This window comes from Takifugu flavidus, chromosome 5 (assembly GCF_003711565.1).
Source record: "Takifugu flavidus isolate HTHZ2018 chromosome 5, ASM371156v2, whole genome shotgun sequence".
NCBI lineage: Eukaryota > Metazoa > Chordata > Actinopteri > Tetraodontiformes > Tetraodontidae > Takifugu > Takifugu flavidus.
In genome coordinates this window covers 8,188,566-8,210,184 of record NC_079524.1, presented here as the reverse complement: position 1 = coordinate 8,210,184, position 21,619 = coordinate 8,188,566, and the positions used below count along the sequence as shown (strand labels likewise).

Here is a 21,619-nt window from a genome sequence, read left to right as displayed (position 1 = left end):
AGTGGGGCTCCTGTCTGCTGCTTCCCTGATGGAGACATAACTGATAAGCCAGTGTTATTGGTTTATTTTTTGTCACAGTCATATCAGATGCTTACAAAAGCACATTTTCACTGTGTGAGATAAAGTGTCACCAAAAACCAAAGGAGCCTCACGGATGGAGCTTGATATCCCATCAAGCATTTCGATGCCCCCCCCCCCACACACACACACACGCTTTTGTGTCTAGCGCTCCACATGCACATCGCCTCCTTTCCTTCTTTTCACTTTTCTACACATTTAGGAAGGAACTAGGGATTTGATTGTCAGGGACTGCTGCAGTAATTGGTGGGCATCCCGCAACAGAAACCTTAAATCTCAAAAGATCAAAGGGAAAAAGGCTGTTGCTAAGATCTCCTATTTGCTCCTCTGCGCCTCCCAAACGTGGAGCAGAAGCAGCTGTGGATGCAGCTGTGTGGAAGGAAGGTCTGTCTCCAGTCACGACTGTTGTCTGCTGATCAACAGTAGATTATCTGAGGCAAAAGTTAAGACCACCAATAAAAGCCAGTTAGAAACTTTCCATTTGACTCCACATTGGTTGAACCATGTAGAGTAATTACAAGTGTGCGGCCATCATTGTAATTATCAATACAGCTCCTGCTTATCAATTGTATCGATTGAGAGTGATTGGACCTAAAATTGGCACATCTAATCACTGGTTTATTTATCAATAACTTCTCTACGGGCCTGCTGACTGATGCAGATGAAAACGCTTCTTTTACGGTTTGCATGTGCCCAAACTCCTCCTCTACCGAGGATGGAAATAGAGAGATTCTTTCTACTCTGTGGGTCATGAATATTAAGGACTGGGAACACATAAAGATATCATGTGTTATCTTTTTTTCTTCTCCTTCTTCTCAGCTCCGCACTTCAGAAGAGAGGATATGAAGAATTTACTGCAGTGAATCTTTAAAGTACTCATGGGGGGAACTCAGTTCGGTGCTGCAGGCGAGACAGAGAAAACTCAGCTATCATCACCGGTGGTTATCGCCTAATCACTGACGATCTAAATGGAATCTAATTTTCTTTTACCTTTTCTGGCTTCACCTTTTCCCTCTCTTGTTAATGTTTGGCGGTTTTATTTCCCTTCGCCCTCGGCCTGGGCGTTCACACACCTGCTGAGGCGCTTGGATAACAAAAGTGGAATAAATAGCTGGCATGTCGATACCCTGATGATGGATTTCGGGAGACATTTCCGAGCAGAAATCCCCTAAAACCCAATGGAACACCGGAGAAAACGTTACTCACCAGTACAGTAACGACGCGCAGAACCACGCCTCGCATGTTGTTTTCCAGTTTCCTGTCGGTCAGTGTTCCGTTCAGGCCGTGGAGGGGGTCCCAGGTTGCCAGCTGCAAGAAAACAAACAACATAAAGAACTTAAGGTGAGGGTGCTGCTTTGGGATCGCACAGTGATGGAGACAAGGAGGAAAACAACATTTTCAAGCAAAACCGCATCACCGGAGTCCAGAGGGAGGCCTTCAGAGGGGGAAAGATGTATTTATAGATAGCACAGCTCTATCTGAAAACAGTAAATAAGAAATATCATCCGCATCCCTAACGGTCCTGATGGCCGTCTCATTTCTTCTATGATACAATCTACTGTCCTTCTTCACAATTACAGTACTTCATCCTAAATTAAATGACATGAACTGCAGAGATGCCACAAACACCTCACAGAGGCTGCAGTGGGGAATGTAAGATGATCAATTCCCTCCCAATTTGGCAAATAATAAGACCTGTACAAAAGCATTTATAGGCCCATAATTTGTACGACTCTTATCTGGCAGGAAGTACTTTAGCATTGCCATTTTTTATTCTTTTCTGTCTCATTTATGTCCCTCATACAAGGACACAGTATATCAGGGTATTAAGAGACAAAGGTCACACTTGGAAGGGTCAGAAATAGGGGGAATATTGTAAAATATACTGCAGCAAACATGAAATGAATACGTGGGAAATATTTGAAGTGTTCCAAATGATGAAAATAGAAGCACGTGAAGATATTTGCGATATTTGATGATGTTACGTCAAGTAGACAATGACCCAGTACGCAGCCGACTCTCCCTTTCATTCCTCTGGTAATATAGAAAATATATATAGTGACAGAGAGAGGCTGCTCGGCTGCAGCTCAGCGCCAGCAGCGTCATACATCAAATCGTAGAGCCGGCCCAGGCAGGTGACACCAATGTCTCTGCAATCAAAGACGGACCCTTTCAGCTTCGGGGAGGTCTGGTGGTGTTACAATGCGGCGTTGTCAAGTGCATTTTATACAGCGCTGTAAAGAAGGGCTGGATATGTTCTACTAAAAACAGACCAAGCAGCGTCGAGGCTGGAGAGCCTGGTGGAGCGAGTCCTGTCAAAATGATCGGCATTCAGGATCACGGCAGTCCCAGGTGCGGATGCAAAGCTTTTAGACTATTAGACTCCATGCGGCTCCCTCTGACTTTAACGCCCCCGTGATCAATTACCCGTATTTTTCCATGATTAAACCAGCAGCGATGCATTTGGAATCACTTGCAAATCTGGGCACCTGCACGGTTAAATCACAGCCCAACCGACTCCGGATGACCGAGCTCTGGAAACATGGCCGGAGCGTGAAGGTGGTGGACAAAGACAGATGTAGAGGGGGCGCCCAGTGCTGCAGGTTAGACTAGCCCCAACCTCTGACCACCCAAATCAGTTTCTTTAACAGTTGAAACTCAGGTATTAACACGAATGCACACCAAACTCTACCAGCAAATACGCCAAAAATGCACGTCAGTACAGACGGCACAGAGAAAGATTCCGTGACTCCCCCTCCCCCCCACCTTTGGGCTCTGCTGTACTTTCGGTGTAAAGTAGGATGATGCTGCGGCAACTTGGAACAAGTGTGAGGGGGAAATGGCTCCAGCTGCCCTGCACGGTGAACGATAATGATCACGCACTTGAAGAATGATGGCTTGTAGCCTGCTGTTCCCCACTGAGGGACACATAGACTCAGTAACTCCCCTGTAACGCAGCGGCGGGTTTAGGGCTCGAATGCCGCCGTTCGGACACGCCAAGGCGCACTCACACAGGTGGAGGAGGAAAGAGTTTTCACCTGCAGAGAAATAAAGGATGAAGGGGCTTTGGAGGTGTATGTGCATCTATTACATTATTCATTAAGTCAATCCCCCAAACCTTGACCCTTTTTTTTGCAGCGATGCTAATGTGAGGAAAACAGAGCCATAACAAAACATCTTGGCGGTGCAACAGAGCTGAGCGCCCATCCCTCACATGTAGAGTCAGTGTTAGCATGCTCCGATAAGATTTCATTAACGGTTGAGTTGAATTATGAGTTAAATTAGTGGGGGCTTGTTTTTCTCTGTATTCTCTGTATTGTCACTGGAATTGCTTTCTGTGGTTACCCTTACGCAACACTCTGAATAATTGATTTCCCTCATTTCACGAAACTCCCTGAAATCATTAAAATAAGAAAGAAAAACAACAACTTTATTGCGAGCGATGCGGACCAGCGTATCAGAAAGCATCTCAGTCAGGACACTGCGGAGCTCTGGAGTCCCAGACACCCACAGTGTTCACATGCAGGATTTCTTTCTTTTGCTGAGGGGAGCAATTATAATAAATGGTGAAGAAAATTCATGAAAGAGTAATAAAAAAATGGATTTTAAAACGCGCGGTTCGAGCTGCACATCCCACAGCCGTCAACCACAACTCAAGAAGAGCACATAAATCACCCGAGCACTTTGGAGGCGATCAATCATCGGGGAGATGGCTTTGTTTGCAGTGGCAACCCACAAATGCACACACACATTATGCATTTAAGGTCACATCTAATTTTTCTTTTCCTGGAAAGGCCGTGATGCACTGGGGGTTGGACTGCTGTGACTGATGCCTGCTCGGCTGAAGGACGTTTAAAGTGCTGTGAAATATTTAACTCTGCATCTGCCTTTTCAAATGATATTAACGACCAAATCGCAACGGATTTCCCTTCCATTGGTGGAGGCCGAACCAACGTCCCATCGACGACAGATGAGATCGACCAACCGAGACGCCACCCACGATCGAGGGGGTGCAGCTCCGTCTCGCTCCTCGCTTCACCGGGTCTCACACCTTCCATCCATCCATCCATCCATCCATCCATCCATCCATCCATCCATCCATCCATAAATATGTTCAATTAAATGATATTTTCACAGTTTCTTCTTGACAAAACTAATCCATATCCCAGAAAAAGGCATCCAGATCCTGAGAATGCTGGCCATGCTGCCGGACAAAAAAACATATTTATCTGTAATAGCTTGTGAAAGTGACTTGAGATGGAAGAGGGAAAAGTTAAGAGAGAAAAACAGTGACAGAGGGAATAAAAATACAACAAATAGGTTATGCGACATCAGAATATCAACAGCTCCACTCTAAATTTATATTGTTTTCGACTTTACTCTGTGTGTGTGTGTGTGTGTGTGTGTGTATGTGTGTGTGTGTGTGTGTGTGTGTGTGTGTGTGTGTCTGTGTGTCTGTGTACACACATGTGTGAGCTGGAAGCTAAAACAGCAGCCTGGTTAGCAGCGTGGTCCACTGCCTCTGCTTATCTCCACAGTTCCAGATAAGGCCTCATTCCCCACTCTTATAGAATGGAATGAATGTGCATGGCTGCATGTGTGTGTGCACATACACGTGTGCATGCATATTACTGTAGTCTGGTTGTTGCCATGTGGACCCATACTTGCCATTAGCAACTACCACTCATTCTTTGTATTCATCTGGTGCCGCTCTGACTTTTTAATATTCCACTTCTGCCTCATCACTCTTCTCAGTTCAGTTTTTCATCTCAGTGTTGACAGAAGATTTTCTTTTCCCTGATGTTTCCCGAACTCTCCCCAGGGCTCTTACCTTGCATTTTGTGCTAATTTAATCACTTTAACCCGACGGAGATAAACACATAGCTACTGAGCTGTAGCGTGGCTAGTGCCTTAGCATTAATTCCTAGGCCAAATTCAGCTTGAAGCTAATAGCAAATACAACATTTCTTAGCCTAAATTAATTAGTCAAACAAACTCTGCTGCTCCTGGAATTTAAAATAAGAGACTCAACCGAGCCAATGAGTCTGCAGCAACATTAGGAATATATATGACCACGTTTGTTATCTGCAAAAGAGAAGACACTATATTAGCCGAGACTCATAGAATCATCAAATGGTAAAACTAACTTTTTAAGGCAGCTACACTGGGGAGTTCTCTGAGGAAAAATGCAAATGGCAGGAATGCGATGAATTGGCCACCTTCTTCTAATGTTTGTAAAGCCATCAAGCGACACGTTTGACTACTGAAACACTTTTATCATCCATTTCTGCTTCTGTCGTCACATCTGCTGGAATTATCTCCACTAATGCAATAGGGAAGGCAAGCAAAAGGCGCCCGTAATACGTAGCGTTTGCAAATTGCACTTTTAATGCGTTTCTCGTGAGGAATCAGCGTGGAATCTATAAGAGGAAACCGCATTTCCGGTGAAGAACGTGGTGTAAATATGTGCTGATTTATTCACGCTCTGTCTGTGGCAGCAGATGATTCCATTTTACAGACAAGATGAGAGATTTGGTGTCCGTCTCTCGCAGCAGTCGACAAGGCCAACATTATTTCACCGTGGCAACAGATGTTCTTTAATGTCTTCATATTATCTTGTTTATTTCAGAATTTATAATATATTCCTTTTGCATTCAGAGTCCAGTACATTTTTCCTCCATCTGCTTTCTTTTAAAAAGAAGATGCAACAAACAAAAGACAAAAAGTCACACACGTCAAACTCACAAACACACACGCTGTGCCCTTTAAGTGCTGTGTAATAACACGCATTACAGGGTAATTGGACATCGACTGGTTCCGTATTGGAGCAAGTAAAAGTCATTACCATTACAATAAGCCATATTTCTCCAGAGTGCTCACACACACACACGTGTCACATACAGGCGAGCATGTGGACACACACCTACAGATGCGTCGCTCGTTCTCAAGCTTAAATGAAATTCCCCGAGCCGGCGTCACGCATCTCTTGCATCTCTACCTTTCACTCCCTGTGGCAAACATATCAAAGCAAATGGCGCAACAAAGTCTGGCTTATTGCCGCGTGCATGACTGGTGGCGATTTAAAATCGAAGCGACAGTGGGCGACATTTTGAAGCAGTGGGACCGGCAACAGTTTACTCGGCCGTAACAGAGGTTAGAAACAAGTAAGAAGAAAAAAATATGAGAGAACACTATGAATACATTCCATCTCCTGCCTTACACTGGTAGACAAAACAATTACCCATGAAATTGGGCAATTACTGTATTAGCTGCAGCAATTCCACTCACCCCACATCATCAGCTCAACCAGTGGAGGAAAAGATTTGATATCTGGCTTTGTATTACAGCCTTATATTCCTTTTTTTCCCTGCTGGATGACCTGTCTTGGTTTTTTTTTTACCAACACTGAAACACAATTTGAATTTGCATCTTTCCGTTTAGCTGCCCTTTCTGTGCCAGCATCTGTCCACCTGCCAAACGCTGGCGTGCCGACGTTCGTGGCAGAGCAACACCAGAAACAGACACGCGCGCTCCCTCCTGCACCTCTTCTGATGGGTGCCGGTGTAGCGGCTAAGTCTTCCTTCTGTCTGCCCCCCTCTGCTTCATTTTCTGCCTCCATCTTCCAGCTGTCTTTTGGCAGAGCAGCGGCCTGTGAAGGTACCCCCTGTTGCTGAATCTAAGCCTTAGTCTCCATGCGCACCACCCTCAGCTGTAAGTAGCCCTTCTCCAGGTATACGGTATTACTTTCGACAGTTTTCGGTCCCTGGGGTTGAATGAAGAAATGAATCCAAATGTGGAGGAGTATAACCTGTTCAGTGCAGACTCAGTGGGTTTGTGCTGTAGCTCTTCTGCACTGACCTATGTGGACAATTGGACCAGAGTTGGCAACACAAACACTCCAGCCTATTTCACTTGCTTCAAATTTGAAAACTTAATTGCAGCCGTACGGTGCTGTTGGCGTTTACGTTGCAGTGCATTCTGGGTAACGGGGTCAAACGGTTGCTCCTGTCTCGGCCGCAACGGCCTGATGAGCTTTGCTGGGGCTGTTTAAATTTTAACCCGAGAGCAAAGACACAAAGGGCAAAACTGGAAAGTTCACTTTCCATGAGGAGGATCAGAGGGGTGACGAGGCCAGAGCCGCAATATCGCTGGAGTTTGCGTGGCAACTGCTCGCCAACGCCAACTCAGGAAGCATGTAAATCAGATTCAAGCACATCTCTTAAGCTGACCGTTTGTTTTCATTCTCCGTGAATTTCTGACCACAATAAACACAGATAAACAGTGTCAAAAGTCACCCTTCAGCTCTTTTTCACACACTCAGTATTTCAACAGCTAAACACGTGCACAAAAAACTGTCTGTCTGAAGTGATAACATAACAGGCTCTCTGCCATTCAGCCCTCCTTTTCTTATCTCGGTGAAAGAAATGAAGGCTTACTGCGCTGTTTTTGTAGCCTTTAGATTGGAAAATGGAAAAAGAAACTAAGTTCAAGTAAATCCACTATTCAAAGATAAAAGAAAAGACAGGACCATTGACTTTCATCTCCCTGTCGTCCTTTTTATGCTGAGGCTCAAGCGCAACCGATTTGCTAAGTTATCGTCCCAGAATGCATTGTGCAGTTGAAGTAATGGCGACCACTGTAGATCAAAACAATCATGTTACGGGCAGCGTGTGCTGGAAGTCATAATGCAGTTAGCAGATAAAGCAAAGTAGCAGTCGAGCAAACTAAAATCTGAGATTTAGAAGCCAATTTGCCAACATATATTGATAACAGTAAACTACGTCCAATAGTTTGTTGGTTTTTTATCCATCGTTTTACCCTGCGCTGCCATTGAATGACCTCTGTGCTGCTCAGCAGATACAGAGAAGGTGAGGAGCAGAACTCATGTTCAGGAGCAGAACTTACAATCTTTTCATGTGTGGCACCGTCCTGGCATCAGCATCTTTGAGCCGCTCTGAGTGTGTCGTCTATGTCCTGTTTATAACCTGAGCAAATAAGGAGAACATTTGCTTCTGCCAGGTTTGCCTGTCCCTCTTCCTCTCACTCTCTCTCCCTCTCACTCACCTACACACACACACACACACACACACACACACACACACACACAAAAGCACGCATGTACACACCAGTGTGCACTTGCAATGAGTACAAGCACAGTTCTGATTTCCCAGTTGAGCTGAAAGCTATTTCATTGCCTGTCTGAACTGTTGTAAAGTGTGTGTGTCTGTGTGTGTGCGCGCACGTGCATGTGTGTGTGCAGATGAAAGCAGTGTCAAATGATAGATTATTAAAGCAGTTTAAGTAACTGCTGGAAGTCATTTTACTGCATTGATTTGCAGTTGAGTTGAAACAACTTAACGCTACAATTGCTTCACAATTAGATCAATTAACCTTTGCCTTTGAAAGAACCCGGACAAAGTGTTGCCTTGATAATTACTGATTGTGCGTATGTAGAACTTGTGAGCACGCTTTAAATCTCATACACCAACTGGACGCGGCTGTGGCAGAGCGCCATTACCCAAGGAAAATCGAATCCCTGTTAAAGGAGAAAGTGGCGGACAGCAGATGGATGAAAGAAGCATGAAGTGTGTTCACTTGGAAAGTGGCCACATCCGCTCACCAGAAAAGAGCTGTCCCCCTTCACAGTTCAACCAGTTGTGGGACGGATAAGCGTGAGATCATTCATCTGGACGTAAGTAGGGCAGAAAGAGAGGCTACTGCCCGCTTTGTTGCGTTCAATCTCGGTGTCAAAAGCGTCTGATATTCATCACAACTCTGTAACCAACTTCCTTCTGTTCTCTCGCCCGAGCATTCCATCGAGACGCTGAACTACAGCACCCCATGTCCACTCAGATACTGAAACAGTCATTCAATGTGGCAGCCAGTCAGTTTATCCACTGCTCTGACAGTAAGTCAGGTAGCCAGTAAACTGTGGAGCGTGGACATCAGTCAGTCAGTCAGTCAGTCAGTCAGTCAGTCAGTCAGTCAGTCAGTCAGTCAGTCAGTCAGTCAGTCAGTCAGTCAGTCAGTCAGTCATTAAACCTAGACAGCTGTTTGACAGCAGACTGCTGGATGATGTATGGATAGTTTACTTTGACCAAATGGATGCTGACATTTTTATTCTTTGTGTGTGTGTGTGTGTGTGTGTGTGTGTGTGTGTGTGTGTGTTCCTTCTTGTGCTACCGACACATCGAGCACCACATAGAAGCAAAATGTGGACAGTTTTTGGAAAGTGGGGAGATTTTGACTTGTCCTCAACACTTCAAAGGACTCTTTGAGGACTAAGACAGGGTTTTAATTTTGAGTTTGGAATTGGGTAAGGGGATTATCAGGGATGTTGGGGTGAGGAGTTTGGGAATGTAACACTCAAAGGTAGAGATATGAGGACGTGTGTGGGATATGTGGAGAAATAAGTCTTTTTGCAGGCATTTTGGCAAAAGAAGCTGCAACTCTGCACATGCTGTTCTCCAAACACGTCTCTGTGAGGGCTTTCTTAGACTTTCACAGCCCATAAACAGCACTCATCTGGTTTAAATCTAATTGATGTTGACATCTACCAGTCAGGTAAGATCTACCATCAATCAGTATATGTATATCAAATATATGATATATAGTATATACTGTGTATCAAAGAGTAAAGGTTGGTTTAGAAATTTTTAATATATAAGAAAGCTGGCTTGCCTCACAAGCTGGTGACAATCCAGTGGTCAATGCTAAAGCTACTGCAAACCCTTCACAAGCAAACCCATAAAGTTTTAAACTACAAACCGAACAGCGCGCATCATTGAAACATCCAAGATATAAGAATATATAGGAACATCTGTGTGGTCTCCTGCATAGTTTAGCTCCTCTTTCCCCAGATTCATTCCTAAACCAACACAATAATACTGGTCAGTTCATTGGAAGCGCCACTTGTGGTGACCGATACCTTACTACTGTTCAGGAAAAGCACATTTGGTCAGTTGTTATTTTCTACTAAAGCAATTTAAAATTGCAACCCACTTCCCCCCTGCCCATTAAAGATGGACATAAAGTATATCTTCCACTTTTACAGTGAAGTTAAAAACGCGGTTTGCTGACAATTGCACCATGTGACCGTGTTATTCAGGTTGTGATCACAACAGCTGCCTGTCTATATGTGCCGTCTGCCTGCATCCCTGAATGTGATTCTCCGTGTTGATGTATGTGTGGGCTTATGATACCAACTGCTTTTGTATGGTTTGATTATGTGCTGTCTCTGCATGATTGTGCTGCTGTTTCACTGCACCTTTTATCTTGATTTATCGAGTCACTTAGCTGTCTAAATTCTCTCTTTTTAATTAATGTGCTGTAATATACTGTTTTTATTTGATTATTTTTTAGGATGCCTGTTGTTATTAAGCTGGGGACTACACAGCATATTAACCATGTTTGCTAAAGCTGCCCTTTTTACTCTTATTGATACAGTTAATTAATTGGTAGCGTCCATTAAGTGATGAAATAACTAATAATAGCAATAAACTAAACAGTCCTTTGGAGTTGTTGGGCCATTCAATATGACCCCACTTTGCTAGTAGAATATAAAAGAGATATTTGCACATGAGTTTCATGGTCATGCAGATAGACTGAAGCCTGTTATCCAATAGAAAAATCTTTCAGGTTGTTTCAACAGCCCAGACAAGTCGCTACTAGAGCTGGAAGAACAAGTGTGAGCTGGATGGAAGTTCACGGACAAGTTTGCACACTTGTACATGAACATTGCTGTGATCCATGTAAAACTAATCAGGCCAGTTGGTAGATTGTTCTTCTGTGAATTACCTTTCCATTTAAACATCAGCTTTAAAACCAGACCGTTTGTGCTTCCCTGCACTGACATAATAAACCACATGTATTCACAGCTATGGAAGAGTCACCTTAGATACCTAATTACAGCTAACATTGGCACAAGGAGATTTGAGCGCTTATAGTTATTTCATAATAGAACTTCAGGGTAGGCAAGTAAGAAAGAAGAGTGAGCTATAGCGCATAATAACTCTTCGTTTAGATCTAAATGTACACTGAGTGCAAGAGCTGAATAAATGTATGCGAGGATGAGCTTGTTACAGCAGAGTGCAGTTTCTGCTAAGTGGATGAGCGACCTCTTTAAACTGCATTCTAAAGTTTATCCTTTGGCTCCCAGTGAACACATCTCTGTACTTCAGCCCCTGCTGGAGGCGGCTGGACACTGCTGAGGAGGTTAGGGTAGGCCGTGGGTGTGCAAGAGCCCAACCGTGGACCTCAACGCTCAACTGGGCCCTTTAAAAATTTAGCTGAATCTATGTTTCCTCACGCACTTCCAGCCTTCCTGAGTGCGGAAAGTTCCTAAAGACCGTCCATAAAGTTTTATCACCCTGTAAAAATCTCTAAGTAGAAATTGCATTTAAATACAGGGCGTTATTGATGAAATTAAATTAGACAGGTTCAATACCATTAAAGTTTGTGGGCTTTATGAGAGGCTGCAGATGTTCCAAAAGCTCCAACCACGATGAAGCAGAGGTGGCGGCTGGAGAAAACAGCAGTAAAACCATGGACATGAGCAGAGGATGCAGCAGGGAGGTGAGGTAGCTGTCTCCATGCAGCAAGGGTGTGTATCAGAGGCTGCTCTGCACGGTTACATGGATGCAGTTTACCTCTCATACGCAGCATCTCAGTCATTAAACTAAAGGAGAGCTTCTGCTGATTGGAGGATATATCTAAGTCCCTTTTTCGTTGCCAGTGGGTTTTACCCCAATGGGGCATCTTTGAGCTCAAGGTTCTCCATTTTCAGATATTGGGAGAGAGGTCCATCTCCACAGCAGCTTATTTGTTGGTATTTGCGTGCCGATGCATCCCATTTCAATCCATTTAAAATAAAATACAGTCATATTCCCTTCCTTCAATTTAACACATTCCTCATGTTGTCTCATTTATTATAGTTCAGATACACTATGTAATGTAGTTGCCACTTCTTTGTTCTGTCACAATGTGACTGCCAGCAATACGCGCATGACTGCAGAGGATGCTAATGCTAATAATATGACTTGATATGATATGAATATAATGGGACATTGGTCAAATCCTTGGAAAAGACATCCTGACTATTTTCTTGAGAAGTAACGGAGATCAAAGCTATACCGGTGTGTGTACCGAGAGAATGGGAATTTGTGAAGCTAATGTGAGCTATGCAAATCATTTTAAAGATAACGAGCGTCCTTATGTGATGTGCATCCAGCCTCCGTGCGCCTGTGCCAGTGGCACATGGGTGGGTGTGAAGTCACACACTTGTGAATACGCGATCAACTGAAGACGTGCGGCGCCGTGCAGGCTCTGGCAGCTGTAATCCGAGGTTTACACGCTGTAATGCTGCCGAAACCCTGCAGGCCTGGCTGGCAGAGGAGCGGGAGAGCAAAGGAGCGAGGTAGAGGAGAGGGGGGGGGGGGGGGGAGGGGAGAGGGGAGGCTTGGAGAGGGGCAGATGTTTAACAGGACTGGAACAAGTCAAGATAGAGCAGGCATGGGCAAGTTCATTAATCATAAAAGGTGACTGGACAGAAGATGGTCAGTCATATAGTCGTGTTTTTGAATTGAATTGAATTGAGGATCCCTGCGCTTAATGTTTTAAAGCTTCACATGTGTTTCAATCTTTGCCAGATAGCAAAAGTAGATGTTTCTTTAACTACGGCAGAGTCGGCAGAGTTTCCGCCCACATAAGCAATCAAAGCGTTTGAACTGCAGAACGCAGCACAGCCTCTCCAGGTTACTGGATTTATTTTGCAAATGGGATTTTCTTCATTCATAATTTGAGCTGCAACAGATCTGATTCATTATTTTTTAGCAGCATTGCTGCATTGTATAAGCGCACCAAAACAGGCGTTTACTGTTCCCTTTCCTGTTTGTGCAGCAGTATTTCTGCCTCACTGAGCACTTGTTTCAAAGATGAGGCCATTTACTATCCTAAAATGTTTCCTTTGCTCATCTGAACGTGCACATTTTATTGCTTTAATCCCAGTTTTACTTTAGTATTCTGCATAAATGTTTAATAACTAATATTTCCCAAATTCAGTAAAGTCTACTGCAGCCAGTTCATCTGCTAATTGGAACTTTATAGTTCATTGAGGAGGATCTAAAAAGACCAGAATCTGCAGGAGCCTGGCATGGAACAGAGGAGGCGTGAAAGGAAAAAAAAACTGAAAACCCATTGATATAATTCCTTCTGTTTTGGTCAAAAGAGCCCGGCTGTGCCGACTGTGAATCCAGAAGAAGATGACGGGAGAGGATATGAGAGGAAATGAAATGAGAGAGGGGGGGGGGGGGCTGACAAGAGGTGGAAGATGGGAGGGGAAGATGGATGGCATATCAAACCCATGCAAATCTGCCACAGCTACTGTGCTGTAATCACTCCAGCATATGCTCACACACACACACACACACACACACACGACTATAGGCATGTGAAGATCAGCCTGTAGATAATTCCATGATGCAGCTGTTTGGTATCGAGTCCCCTGAGAGCACCGATGTGACTGTTTGTTATATCCGGGGATAAAACCGAGAAAACGGCAGCGGCAAATCAGAGGGGCTTTAAAAGATAATTAGTTCCCTTAATTTCATACAAATATGTAGATAAAGGCATTTGGGATAGACGTGGTGGAAGGTGACACAGTTTGCAGTGTAAAGCCTGACAACAGAGCACAACATCCCAGTAAAAACGGGGGGAGAATCGAGATTAACTCTTTGCGTCGCTGCACGTGTGAGAGGCAACCCCGTGGTCGTGTCAGCGGGGATTGTAGGGAAGGCGCTCATGAAGGGTTAAATGCTGCTTTGGGAACTTTAATGGCGCACACACATTTGTGATGAAAATGCCTTACACTTAAAATGAGGTCTTGGTAATTACGGGGGAATAATTGGCTGGTGTTCTTAAAAGCTCTGGGCCAGTATTTACTTATTATTTAGTGACAGTGAAGGGGCCATAATCGGCCTCTAGAGGCAGGATTAAATATGAGACAGGAGGTCATGGTGCTGCTCAGATTACCTTTGATTTGTGCCCTTGAGGGTCAACACAAGCCGACGGTGGGACTTCCATGTAAATATGCCGATTTTTGTTAATGCAGTTAAGCGGGGAAGGGGGGGGGGATGACAAAGAGTAAAATCCCATTGTTCAACAGGATGGCGAAGAGGCTGTTTAAGCAGAAATTTGTGCCATTCATCTGTTGAATGCTCTAAGGCATGTTTAGATAGGTAATGCCAAAAAATGGAGGAATGGCTTGCCCAAATCAGTGGTCTATTTGAACCCTGACTGGTTCTGTTCCTCTTATGTCTCCTTCTGAAGTGCTGTTAAATCCACCTTACAAAAGAGCCTTGCCGAGAGGCTGAAATTTTAATGTCAAATTTGAACACATCTCAGCCTCGTTTCAGTTTTCCTTACCAGAACATGAGCATGTGTCCAGGTGCATCACCATACATCTGTGACCAGTTCATTCACTTCTCTTTTGTGTTTCAGAAGCCCTGACCGGGCTCTGTGCCCTCCTAAAGGCTCCTTTCTGGAGGTGTCCTGTCCCCATTGACAAAGTCACGGCGTGTTTACCACCAGGACACAGCCTCGGTGTCAGGTGCCACTGTTCCCTCCCTTTGTTTTCTTTCCTCTTTCTCTGCTGCCACCTTTGCGCTGTTCCTGTTCACTCACAGGCGGGTCATGGGCAATTACGTCTCCTTCCAAACACTTATTCACACCCCTGCTCCTGTCAATCTGCTCAGCCGGCAGTCAATCCATCCTCCCCAACACAACAGAGATTAACACGAGGTCTGACAACCTAATTCATTTCGCTATCCCTCTTTTCCGTGGCGTCCATCCATCACTCACCTGCCCTCATCCGTCTCCACAAGTCTAGACTTCTATGAAAGCATTCGGCATCAGAGGTTTTTCTTTTAACAACACAAAGTCCTGTGTGTTTCAAATGAATTCCTCTTTCTTGTGTGTTTGTGCGACAGCCTCATGACAACGATGTTCATCTGCTCCACTCCTGCAGTCTGATGCTGTACACACACATATGAGCGCCGGCCTCCCGAAGCTCCTGCAAACCTGCGTCCAAATTCAAGTCTAAACGGAAAAAGACCGTCAAACCGCTCTGATGCTTCATGCTACTTCATGGTGCTGAATCGTGGCCCCCAAAAAGGAAAAATCAGTGCCTGACACTGGACCTTTTACATCCACGTTTTTGATTGTATTAAATATCCTAAAAATGCTCCTTGGTTGTAGCGATGGGATGAGGAGCAGAACACTGAGGATGAAAACAATAAAAAACTGTCTGTTTGAGGGACATTTTACTCTGTCAAAAGGACTAATGCTACTTAGTAGTAGTCATATTGATAACTGGAATGATGTTTCAGCTTCACCAGGAAGGATGTGTTCTGAGGCCACCCTCAAAAGGACACGGACACGTGTCGCCTGGTCCTGCTGATTCTGTTTACATGACAGTGGATGTCTCTGTGCTGCTGGTTGTGACAGTCAGTAATCATTAGAAAAGCTGCTTCCTACACCTCCACGGTTCCCATTTCTCACCTCCACCCTCCACTCATTCCCTCCCACTTCCTCCCGCTCCCCGTCTATCTGGATGCCTCTTGATGTCTCTCTTCTCCGTCTCGCTGTATGCAGAGTCTCACGGCAGATATTCTCCTGCCATCCAAGGACACCAGAAGCAATTTGTCAGTTTCAATTAGCGTCCTGCGTCCACTGCGGGCTGGTCACCCAGTCTAACTCGCCGGGCGTCGTTGGCCGCGCGTGCGAGGGCCTGTGCGTGCGTGTGTTCTCTCACTGTCTGCATGATTGACGCAACCTTCCGGCACAGACAAATCATTCACATCAATCTAGACGGACAGAAAGCCTTCAAACTCTCCAGCATTCATGAGCTCACCCGGTTAAGTGCTTTTATCACAGGAGAAAGGATAGCTATTAGCAATCACTGGACACACGTACACACACACACACACACACACACACACACACACACACACACACACACACACACACACGAGCGGCTGTAAGAAATCCACATTTTGTCCATGTTTTGGAAACTTTATCATATGGAAGATACGCAAGAACAGGAACGGTAACTGATCCGTTTGGTATCATAGCAAGATTCTGCTGTCTGTATCCGAACCTGTGGCAATCACATCTGATCTCATTGGGATGTGACACAGAAATTAAAGACAGATAACACACAAAAATATTCAGGAACGACCTAACATCACCTATGATGTCAGTGACTTTAAGAAAGACGTTTGGTGAATTGGTTTTCAGCGCATTAGGATGAGAAACAACTGAAAAACAAACAGGGCGAATGGGAAGAATAATGTGCAAATCTTCAACAAATAAATTCTCAAACTCATGTGTCGTGCACGCGTGCGTGTGTGTGTGTCTGGGGGCGGGTCCTTGGGCCTCTCACAACGTCTTAAAACAGTCACAACATACACACAAACACACGGACATACAAATGCATGAATGCTCATCAAGGATTTCAGGGCAAGTCTGGAAGATTATAAAATAAAAGATAAAATAAATATATTTTCCCTCCCTTTGCCTCTACTCTTTGATGTCCTTCCCCCCGTCCCCCACCCATCACCCACATCTTTCATTGCATCTCTCCTTCCATCTCCTGCCCCGGTCTTCCCCTCCACAATCCTCCGCTGCCCCGGAGGTGCAGGAGATGTGCTGAGGAATGACACATGCAAATCTACCTAATAGGATGGAAAATTGGAATGAAACAGGGATCTTTGCCTCGGATGCTTTCCTCGCCCACCTCCCAACCTCTACCATCCCCTTGTTTAACCCTATTTTCCCGTTCTTTTTTTAAATTTAAGCATTTTGTGGGTTGATTCTCTCCCTGTCTCCCTTTCTGACTCACATGATGACCATCTCTGTCCCTGTCTTTTTCTGTGTGACTCAGCAGCCCCCCCCCGCCCCCCCCCCCCCCCCCCCCCCTCGCCCAGCCTCCCTATCTCATCCTGCAGGGCTTTTTTTTATATAATTATTATAATCACTTCTCACAGTGATGCCCCTCAACCAGCCACCTTAAAATAGTGCCAGTTAACTTTAGAACTGCCACCTTACTATTTTGCACCATGATCAGGTATGCATGAGGCTACAGGCGCTGCAGGCAAAAAGGGAATTTACTGAGCCAGTCATCTATTCCTTTAGCAACTGTGGCGCATTATAAGAGACCTGTGCTTCTAGCTTGAAGGCTGCCTGTATTTTGAACGTTTAGAATTTCCCTAATCAAGTCTTTCCATCTCCAGTGGTATTAATGATGCCGTCGGCTCTGATTTGACAGGAACTGCGTTTAATATTCTAAATTTAACCAAAGCAATCCTGCACATTTAAAACGTAGCCTACCATCCTGCTGTGCAGTGGGGGATTTTGGTCCCTGTCAAATTCTACCACTAGAAATGTGGCGGTGCTCTTGCTGCATTATCCCACCCTCTCTGTGTAAAACACCCAGACAGCTGGTTTGTCATGGCCATAATGCACAGATCTGCGTTCAAATACTCACCGGACGTTGTAAATGCAGCTGAATGCTGCCTCCAACCTCTATGAGAATGTTTCTGTTAATAGATGGGTAAAAATGGATTTCATACAGAATATATATATTTGTGTTTTTTGGATTTTTCATGCATGCCTTTAAATGCTATGGTGCGTGTTGTGTTATGGTTGTGACTGGTACCTCTAGCGTAGACAGCCAAACTTTAAACGTAATTTCATAGCAACCTCTATATAGATTTTCTAAAACTATTGAGCACAAACTCCCTCACACATCTGCACTGCTGTAACTTTCTGAGGGGGTTATCATATCATACCAGGAGGTTTCATAGTTACATAGTTTATGTTTAAAGTGCAACTGTTATCCAAACCCTCTTGTATACATTTAGTCCTCTGAAATTAACTCTATGTTCAGCAAGGAAACAGGTGAAATAATGAGAATTTAAAAAAATAATAAAATCACTGGCAACAGCAACATGGTAACCATGGGTAACTTGGCATCACATGATGATGGTTATGGTGCCGGTTGCCAACACAACTGTTTTCCAGGGAAGCATTGCTATAAAAAGATGTGCATGCAGGTGGCCGACACACAAAGAGTCAAATCAAGTAAATTCAGAGAGTAACAGCTGCTGTCATGAGTTCAAATTCTAGATTAGGATTAAACCTTTACCGTGTAGTTTGAAACATTAATTGTTAAGATGCCAGCAAGCTGAACTGAGTGGTTAGTGCTCAGTCTGCATGTGGAAATGCCGCCTAATTATTGTCCATCTTCTTAATGTTTGACGAACCCCACAAACACTTGGGCAGTGAATCCAGCAAAACTGCAGAACATTTCAGCAACTGATGAATGGGGGGAGTCCTGGTGTCCTGGTCCACTACTGGCAGATAAAAGGAAGATCTGAACAGAGATCAGCCACAGGATATTAATCTGCCAGTCAACAGCAGATAGGCATGAGGAAGAGTTTCTATCCAGCTACTGTAGGTTTTACAGGATAAAGGAAACCTGTGAAATAAAATTATTTAAAATTATTTAAAATTTAAATAACAGAACAAATACAGGATATATAATAATAAAGCTCTTTTCCCACCTCCACTGATGGAAATATGCACTCAAAAACAAGGAAATTTGCCAGGGTCTGAATTAGTGGGTAAAATCCAGAGCCTTTATATATAAAGGCTATTTGTCGCCACTGCAAAGCTTCTTTTAAAGAAACTGTCGACGGTAATTCTGTCAGTTGGAGACTCACTTGATGTTGATAATGTTTGAAGGCAGCAAACACTCGGTGTGTACGCATCTCAGTGTTTCTTACTGACCCTCATGCACACTGACAGTGATTGTCTTGTAGAGCCAAAGGGGTTAGCTTAGGAGTTCCAAACATTTATGCAAATTTGACAAGATATATGCTAATGCCTGTGTGTGTGAGTGTGGGTGCACACACGCGTGTGCGTATTGGCTGTTGTTTTGTTAAATACTTTTTTAACATTGAACTTAAAGAACATTTCTTTACGGGATTGCGGGTGGTGGAATGGCTGTGTGTGTGTGTGTGTGTGTGTGTGTGTGTGTGTGTGTGTGTGTGTGTGTGTGTGTGTGTGTGTTGACCCTCTGAAGTCACTTAGCGTAATTTACCACATATGTCAGACGAGAGACTGCGGATGATAATTGAAGATGACCTCAATTTAAGCACACCGCCGTTTGCGAGGCCATTGATTCTCATAAAGGGGGAGAACATTTCCGTCTCGCTTTGAAAAGATGGACAATGTGTTCAGACGGGAGAGGGGACGGCGACCCCAAGCACACGAGACACGACCAGTCAACAGACACTTTATCGTGACCTGCACAGGATTGTGGAATTAGGTCACCTAACTCATTTCTATCTGTCTTTCTGACTCTTCTGCCTCTTTCATTTTACCTTGTTCACTTCATCTAATCACCCTCCCCTAATCTACAAACACATCAGCTTTCTATGAATCACTTATCCCCTCCTGACTCCCTCACCTCTGGCTTTGCCGCAGCCATTTTTTACTCTGCGGGTTTAAAAGTATAAATCCAAACCTCTTTTTCTTCTAATGTCATTTTAGATGCCACAGATAGCTAATGAAGCAATTACACGTGGCAGACTTGTCCTCTCTATATAAGAGTGCAGCAGAGCCTGTAGGGAAGGAGATACAGGCTCCCTTGTATTGCCACTGGAGGTAATGGAGCAGAAAACTAATTCCACCACAGTGCAGCAGTAATAATTATGACAATCTCAGGTGCCGACTATTATCATTATCACCAGAAAATTGTATGCATATGTGTGAAGTATGATCTGGCAAAATATCATAACCTGGGATTGAGGTGTTGTTAAAACCTGAAAGCAAATTGGCGAGAAAGGGCAGAGTAATAAAATGGCAGGCAAGAAAAGATAAAAAAGAGAGTGCAGCGGAAAGAGACGGGGATCATTCCACTAATGGGAGCGAGGAAAACAAAATAAGGCAGCCACGGTACTGAGACTCGGGGTGAGAAGGGGAATAAAAAGAACATGGGAAGGTTTTCCCTGCTTACATTTTGATGCTGGGGCTGATCAAACCGTATAGATGTTGCTCCAGTGGTGCAAATAATGTTGCCATTACTTCAGCTACGCAAAACAGCAGTTCCATGCCAGGCCACTAGTTGGCAGCATGATTTGTGTGAGGGAACAATACAGACTCAACAGGTTTTAAATACATCGCTACTGATCTGGGCAGCTCTGGTTGCTTCTGCCATAGTTCATTATTACTGTGGATCTACTCGCACATGTGCTTACAGGTGCAGGTACCTCCCACTCATGTAGAGACCACCACAGACGTACTGCGATATAGAGGAAATTTGCAGCATAAAGTCATCGTCAATTCAGAAAAGTGCTTCCAACAGAATAGTTAGCCCGAGAATTAAGTGTTGTCACTCATGCCGCCATTACATAAGTGAAGAAGTTAACCTTGGGTGCGAGGGACGGGGGCGCCTTTCATGATCATTAATTTAAACTGAGCTCTTGCTTCACCTTTGACCCATCTTTCCTTTTTTCATAATACCGAGGATGAGAAGTAATTGGACATATTTCTTGTCCTTGTTGATAAGAAAAAAATTATGTTAAAATATCACATTTTCTTTTCCTTGAAATGGAATTTTTTTTTTCTTGTGCTTCTTTGTATCCCCATTTAGAATATTCCTCTTATTTAAGACTTCTTTCTGAAAGGGTGTTTTTATTTTTGTTTTATTTTCCACCGACTTCTCACCTCATCCAGGAAAGTTCTGCTGGGTTTTTACTGCAGGCTGGATGCTAAAGATCTAAAACAACTCTCAGTATGTTTCATTTGTAAGGGAACCAGCCAGCTAGGAAAGAAATCTAATACAAATCCGCTTTGAGAAGCATATTACGCTCTCTTGAAAAGTGTATGTATGAATTTAATTAAATTCCGATGACAGACCAAGGAATGGCCGGAGTATTAAGGGCTAGTGTGGCAGAAATACTGTATAACAAGTGCTTTAATTCCCCCAGAAGTAATTATGTTCTCTGATTAGGGAATTGTGTCTCCATGTAATTATGCTGCGCTTTAAAGATTAATTTTGTCTGTGATAGCACGTTGCGTTATGTTGGTGTCGCAGCGCATTATCCACAATCACACTTCGCAATCTCAAATGTATTCGTGAAAGGATCCCCCTGGAATGGAGGACAAACACTTAACAAACACTCTTTGTATTTAAATGTGTGAGCCATTTCTCTCTGATTGAAGGGAGGAAATATCGCAGCCGTAGTCTCGGGTTTCGTGACAGCTGCACAAATGCAATTAAACGGTGAACTGGCCTCGACACCACATTTCCTTTGGTTAACAACATTTGTCCGTTTGTCCTGCGTCTCACCGCCAGGGAGCAAGGTATCAACCAAGAGCAGTGGCACAAAGTAGCGCTTTAATTGCAATGCTGCATTTCCTGGTTTTCATAAAAGGAGGCTTTGGGGGAGGAATCAAAAGGTAAATACAGAATGAAAAA

At 44.0% G+C, this 21,619-nt stretch overlaps 1 protein-coding gene across 3 annotated transcripts in view; it reads right to left on the bottom strand.

Annotated features, from left to right (window-relative positions):
- The window catches only part of grid2 (glutamate receptor, ionotropic, delta 2), a 263,655-nt gene that overhangs the window by 69,651 nt on the left and 172,385 nt on the right, over positions 1–21,619 (bottom strand). For all 3 annotated transcript variants that reach the window (XM_057032330.1, XM_057032331.1, XM_057032329.1), the window contains exon 9: positions 1,285–1,386. In XM_057032330.1, coding sequence (XP_056888310.1) covers positions 1,285–1,386 — 102 coding nt within the window. The remainder of the gene's footprint in view (positions 1–1,284; positions 1,387–21,619) is intronic.